At 37.1% G+C, this 7566-nt stretch overlaps 1 protein-coding gene across 1 annotated transcript; it reads right to left on the bottom strand.

The window, feature by feature from the left end:
• Positions 1-5043: 5043 nt before the first annotated feature.
• LOC116111086 lies at positions 5044-6534 on the bottom strand (the record flags this gene model as incomplete). Its single annotated transcript, XM_031397289.1, has 3 exons — positions 5044-5321; positions 5676-5812; positions 5978-6534. Coding segments are annotated over 3 exons (972 nt in total), but the record flags the coding sequence as incomplete, so codon positions are not given.
• Positions 6535-7566: the final 1032 nt, after the last annotated feature.

Raw genomic sequence — 7566 nt, 5'->3', positions numbered from 1 at the left:
TTTGTATGTTTGTATGTGATGGTGTGAGAGAATTATTTGCTTTTTTTTATGTTTAATGATGCATAAATTCCAGCCATGAGAAGTAGTGTATGGTTATGTGATGATTTGGTGAAGTTGTGGAAGATTTTGTGTTGAAATTTTTGGAGTGTAGAGAAGTGATGAATTCGGCCAGGTTTGATACTAAAGGTAGTGAGTTTTTGGCTCACAATTTGGTTGATTTAGAGAGTTGTGGAAGTATAGCCAACATGGTAGTTGCATGTGCATATGAAGTGTTTGATGAAAATCCAAAGTGAAAATGCATGCATGAGTTGGCTAAACCCAATTGAAGAAAGGGTTAGAGAAAGGCAAGAATTGAAGTAGGAAGATTATGTTTGGGCTTAACCAAGTGTAAATGTTAATATTCAAGAGTGAATATTGTTATGCCAAAATTTAATATATCACTTGGTCATGTTGTTCCATAAGAGAAATGGCCCTTAGTGCTTGGTTCTAGCCACTTGAACCTTTACTACTTTTTGAATAGCACATGAAAGTGTTAGAAAGGAATTGCAAGTTGAAGTGTTATTTTGATATGGCAATTGTGATAGTAAAGAATTGTAGAAGATGTCATGACATACCATTATGCCATAATGAATTTGCAAGTTTATATATGTGAATTTGAAAAGCATATTAAAGAATGGGCTTAATCATGCATATATGGTGCACATGATATATATGTATAGCCTTGATCTGGTAAATGAGAATATGAAAGAATATGTTAGTAAAGAATGAGAAAGAAAGAAAGGAAAATGACTAATAATTTTCTTTTAAGCTAACATGCAAGTATGTATATTTTCTCATTTACTAAAGAATGCAAGTGTAGAATTTCCCTAGCTGGGAAATTCATGTTGAAATGTGCATAGTATCTCTTTCTATTCTCTTTCTATAGCGTGATATGATATAAGATTTTTGCAATGGGGAACCCGTGAGTGATAGAGATGCCCACATACACACCGCCACGAGCGAGCAGCATCAGTAGAGAGATACAATATTTATACAGTCTGTGAGTGGTGTATGTAGATGAGGACTATACCCAATAGAGCATACCTACATGCACACTGCCACGAGCAAGTGGCCACAGTAGGGAGATACAGTATTTGTACGGTCCGTGAGTAGTGCATGTAGATGAGGACTGTGCCCACTCACATGGCCAAGGTTCCAAATCCATGCATCAGGCTAGTCCGATCGGTAAACCAAAAAGAAGAAAGAAAAGAAAGAGAAACATAGAAGAAAAGAAAGAGATACACCATAAGAGAAACAGAAACAGAAAAGAAAAGAAAGTTCTATTCTTAAGAAAGTTTATTATTTTGCATATGTATTATGCTACTTATATGATTCGGTATTTCTTATGTGCTCGACGATGTACAGTTTTATTCATTGTCTTTGCACGTTGGGAAGTAGCAAATCAGAGTATCAAAAAAGAATGCAGAATATTAGAAAAGAATGAAGAATATTATCAAAGTATAAAGTGAGAAAAGGAAAATCAGAACATGAGTAATGGAGGAAACACAGTAGTGCAGTTTGGTTTACTTATTGAGCAATTAGTGCTTACTCTGTTATTTTACTATTTTGTAGGTACTAGATGATTTACGACCAGGTGGGACGTCAAAAAGCGAAGGAGTTTGGAGGCACTGTTCATGATTACCTTGTGCTTACTAAAGTATATCAGTATTTTGTGTATTTATTTATATGAATTAAAATTAGAATTTTTGGATTTTACATTATGTATATATGTTTATAAAAGATATTTAGTGGATTTTATCATATATTTCTCAAAGAATTACTAGCTATACAGTATATTATTTAGGATACTTTAGGATTGAAAATCTCTAAAAATCCAAACCAAATCCTATGATTTTCCTTTGAAATTTAATGAAGAAAATTGAGAGAAAATGCGGTAAAGGTGGCGTGAACAAGGGCTAAAGGTATGTTAGTGTTTCTTCAAATAAAGCCTTATATCAAATAATATAAACATGTATTCCCATTTTGCCCTTGCACTTTCTACGAAATTTCATCTATATCCTTTAGTCAATTACTAAAATACGCTCATTTTTAATATCTTCTTCACATTATTTTGCTTCCTTTCACTTCCCACTTTTTCATCTAATTAGGAGTGAAAAGACCATTTTACCCCTAATGAACTTTTAAGGAATTTTCTTCACATTTGTTTAAGGTAACTTCAAAGAAATCCAACTAAGGGTATTGAAGCATAAGTAAAATTATGTACCTTGATGTAGGTGCTACAACTCTCCCCTCCTTAAAAGAATTTTGTACCCAAAATTCAAGTGAACAACTCATTATAGTAGTTACGTACATCTTGCTCCACTTCCCATGTAGCTTCTTCGACTGTATGATCCCTCTATAGAACTTTTACTAAGGGAATACTCTTATTTCAGAGCTCTTTAACTTTTATGTCCAGTATCTAAACTGGGCGCTCCTCTTAAACAAAATTCTCCTCTTATTCCACTTCTTCTGCTTTCAAAATATGGGAGGGATCGCTGACATACCTTCGAAGCATTGATACATGGAAAACATTGTGCACTCTATCCATATGTGGTGGTAGCGCTAACTGGTATGCTACTTTTCCTACTCATTGCAATACTTCAAAGGGGCCGATGTATCTAGGGGCAAGTTTCCCATTACCACCAAACCGCATTACCCGCTTGTAGGGGGAAATCTCAATAAACACTTTATTACCCACTAAATTCTACATCCTTTCTCTTTAAATCCGCATAGCTTTTTTGTCTATCTTGAGCTTGCTTCATTCTGTTTCTGATCAACTTAATGTCTTCCATCATTTTCTAAGTTATCTCTAGTCCAAGAGCCGTATTCAAAGCATCTTTCTTTCCTACTTCATCCTAGTGCAGTGGGGATCTACATCGTCTACCATATAGAGCTTCATAAGGAGTCATCTTAATTGTAGAATGATAACTGTTGTTGTAAGCAAACTTTATCAATGGTAGCATCTCATGCCAGGTCATTTTATAATCCATACAACACGTTCTCAGCATGTCCTCAAGCACCTAATTGGTTCTCTCGGTCTGGCCACTCGTCTGTGGGTGGTAAGCTATACTGAATGCTAACCTAGTACCCAAGTTTCACTGTAGACTAGTCCAGAAAGCTGAAACAAATCTAGAATCTCTATTTGATATTATTGTCTTGGGCACCCCATGCAATCTAACTATCTCTCTGATGTAGATCTAGGCCAACTGATCTGAGGTGGTACTGTCCTTTACTGGAAGAAAACACGTTGATTTGGTTAATCTATCTATTATCACCCATAGCGCATTATAATCCATTTGAACTCTTAGAAGGCCTGTAATGAAATCCATTGATATATCTTCCCATTTCCATTCAGGAATGTTGAGTGGCTGAAACAGTCCTAATGGTCTCTGGTGCTCTGCTTTAACCTGTTAACAAACCAGATATTTTGCTACATAATCACCGATATCTTTCTTCATACCTAGCCGCCGATAACTCTTCTTTAAATCTTGATACATTTTAGTTCCTCAAGGATGTGCAATATATAGTGTGTCATGAGCCTCTGTAAGAATCCTCTTTCTTAGCTCAATATCCTGGGGAATGCATATATGGCTCCTAAAACTGAGAACACCAGTTGAAATCTGATACTCTGATATCTTGCCTTCTAACACTTGTCGACTTATTTTCTGACACCACTCGTCGATAGCTTGCTTTTCCTTAATTTCTTCCAATAAAGTATATTGAATTTCTAACCTGGAAATTCTTCCCAGTACCATCTCTATCTGTTCTTTGAGAAATTCTTCCAATAATTCTTTCTACACTGTGAGCTAAGACAAAAAGGCTTTTCTACTCAAGGCATCAGCTACCACATTGGCTTTTCCAGGTTGATACTTGATTTCACAATCATAATCTTTTACTAGCTTCAACCATCTCCTTTGTCTCATATTCAGTTCCTTTTGGGTGAAGAAATACTTCAAACTTTTATGATCAGTAAAAATACTACTCTTTGCCCTATACAAGTAATGCCTCCATATCTTTAATGCAAAGACTACGGTTGCTAACTCTAAATCATGCATAGGGTATCTTGTCTCATATTCTTTCAACTGTTGAGAAGCATAAGCTATTACCCTACCCAATTGCATCAATACAACACCAAGTCCTTGAAGTAAGGCATTTGTATAAATATCATAGTTTACACCTTCCTGTGGTAACACTAGAATAGGAGCTGTGGTGAGTCTTTTTTTAACTCTTGAAAACTCTCTTCACACACATCTAATCATATGAAAGGAGTTCCCTATTTGGTAAGAGCTATAAGCGGCTTAGCCAACTGGGAAAATCCTGCTACAAACCGCTTGTAATAACTTGCAAGCCCCAAGAAACTTCTAACCTCTTTCACTGTCTTCGACCTTGCCACCCTAGGATTGCCTTTACCTTGTTGGGATCTACTAACACACCTTATTTTGAGACAGTGTGGCCCAAAAAATAACTTGATCTAGCTAGAACTCACATTTGGAAAATTTGACATATAGCTTCTTATCTCTCAATCGCTACAGCACAAATCTCAAATGCTCTTCATGCTCTTCTCTTATCTTAGAATAAACCAGGATGTCATCAATAAATACCATTATAAATCGATCAAGACAATCATGAAACATCCGGTTCATTAAATCCACAAAGACTGCTGGGCATTGGTTAACCCAAAAGGCATCACCTTAAACTCATAATGCCCATATCTGATTCGAAATGCAGTCTTGGCATTATGTTGCTCTACAACTCTTACTTGATGATAACCTGACCTCAGATCAATCTTTGAAAACACTGTTGCTCCTTTCAGTTGATTTAATAAATCATCTATGCAAGGTAACGAGTATTTATTCTTCACTGTCATTCTATTTAACTCTTGGTAATATATGCACATCCGTAGTGACCCATCTTTCTTTTTCACAAATAGAATAGGAGCACCCCCGGGAGAATGGCTCGGTCGAATAAAACCCTTGTCTAGGAGTTCTTGGATTGCTTTCTTAATTACTGGAGTTCGGATAGGGCCATACGATAAGGGGCTTTAGAAATCGGTGTTGTCCCTGGTGCCAACTCAATGCTAAACTCCATTTCTCTTTCTGGAGGTAAACCTGGCAAATCATCCAAAAATACATCTGGAAACTCCCGGACTACTAGCACATTTTGGATTTCTGATCGAGGGACATCACTGCTTTGCACCACATGGGCAATATACCCGGAGCACCATTTTCTTAACATCTTCTTGGCATTTACACTACTGATCAACATACTAAGCTGATGGCCATCTCCGAAAATAAACTTATTATCGTCATCAAGATTAAACTTTGCTTTCTTCTTTTGGCAATCAATCTCTACTCCATATCTCCCTAGGAAATCCATGCCCAAAATAACATCAAAGTCGGGCATATCAAATACAATTAAATCCAGTGGTAACATCCTTCCATGGATCACTACGAACTCCCCTGAAAGCATCTCCCGAGTTACCACACTACCACCATCTGGCAATTCTATCTTAATAGGTTGATCTACTGTAATAGGTTTCAAACCCAATCTCTCTATAATCCCATGTGTAATAAATGAGTTCGTGGCTCCAGAATCAACTAATGCATAAAGGGGAACTAAATGAAATAATAACTGACCAGTAACTACAGAGGCGCTGGCCTTGGCTTCACTCTGTGCAACTGTAAATACCTGAGCATTAGTACCTCTAGATGTCTGTGTTGTGGTTGTAGGAGGGGCCTTACAATCTTTCATCATATGTCTGGGCTGTCGGCATCTAAAACACACAACCTTGAGACACTCTCGTGGATGATGTTTCCCACATTTCTGACATTAGGGAAACTTAATAGTCCTCGGCCTTTTATTCTTCCCGTCCCTCCTGTTCCTCTTTGATTGAAATCTTTTCTTATTCTTCCTTTCTCTACTATTGGGGGTATCAAACCTGTCTCTCTGTGGAGCGGGAGGTGGAATACTTGACACTACTGCTGATGGAGTTAATAAAGTCAACTTATTCACAAATACTTCAGCTCGTAAAGCTCGTTCCAAAGCCTCATTATAAGTCTGAGGGGGTTGGGCACTTGCCATCACATCTCGAGCTATTTCTAGATTCAGCCTATGCACAAACTTGTTCATCCTTAATTCTGGTGTGCTCTCTATACCTGGTGCAAACCTCCCCAAGGAATTAAATCCAAAGGAGTGTTCTTTCACTAAACTGATTACCTGACGTAGGCTAAAAAACTCTTGTATCTTTTCATGCATTCTATCAGCTGTCCTATATTCTGCCTCAAAAAGTCGTCTAAAATCTCCCCAACTCATAGTGGCTACATCATGAGTCTCCTCCATCAGCTTCCACAATATCCGAGCATCACTCTTAAATAAGAAACTCGCATAACGGATCTGCTTCCAATCTATCTTGGGAAAAAGTGCTGTCTTACGCTCTACAGATCTAATCCATTTTTCTGCCACTGATGGATCAGTCGTACCCCTAAATTCTGGTGGCTGATATTGACCAGGTAACCCATAAATAGGCTCAAGATGACTCTGTACTATCGGAGGTACCGACCTTTCTCTTTATTCTCTAGTGGCCGGTGCAACAACTGGGGTCTCAACTCTCTCCGATATAGGTCTCCCCTGGCTCTCTGCCAATACCTACTGAATAATGGTATGAATCCTTGCCTCATCGAGGACAGGGGGAGTAGATCCGAACAAGTTGGATGGCTCACTCGTACTTGATGCATTCTTCTTACCGACTCGAGTCATCTATCTCATCTAAAACACATAGCATCAATACCATTAGTCAGCTAATACAAGTGAGAAAAATAATAACTTACAACAATCGGCTACGGTACGTCAACACGGCAAGAGAGGCACACTGTCAATTTCCCAAAATCGATGCTCTGATACCAAAAATGTAATATACTATATAGCTAATAATTCTTTGAGAAATATATGATAAAATCAACTAAATAACTTTTATAAACATATATACATAATGTAAATTCCGAAAATTCTAATTGTAATTCATATAAATATATACACAAAATACTGATATACTATAGTAAGCACAAGGTAATCTTGAACAGTGCCGCCAAACTCCTCCGCTTTTTGACATCACACTCGGTTGTAAATCATCTAGTACCTACAAAACGGTAAAATAACGGAGTGAGCACAATTGCTAAGTAAGTAAACCAAACTACACTACTGTGTTTCCTCCGTTACTCATGTTCTGATTTTCCTTTTCTCACTTTAATCTTTGATAATATTCTTCATTCTTTTTTGATATTATGCATTCTTTTCTGATACTCTGATTTGCTACTTACCAACGTGCAAAGACAATGATTAAAACTGTACATTGTCGAGCACATAAGAAATACTGAATCATGTAAGTAGCATAATACATATGCAAAATAATAAATTTTCCTAAGAAAACAACTTTCTTTTCTTTTCTGTTTCTGTTGTTGTATCTCTTTCTTTTCTTCTCTGTTTCTCTTTCTTTTCTTTCTTCTTTCTGGTTTGCCGATCGGACTAGGT

This window comes from Pistacia vera, unplaced genomic scaffold (assembly GCF_008641045.1).
Source record: "Pistacia vera cultivar Batoury unplaced genomic scaffold, PisVer_v2 Contig625, whole genome shotgun sequence".
In the NCBI taxonomy this organism is placed as follows: domain Eukaryota; kingdom Viridiplantae; phylum Streptophyta; class Magnoliopsida; order Sapindales; family Anacardiaceae; genus Pistacia; species Pistacia vera.
The sequence above is the reverse complement of the archived record's forward strand: the minus strand, read 5'-3'. Positions and strand labels throughout refer to the sequence as shown.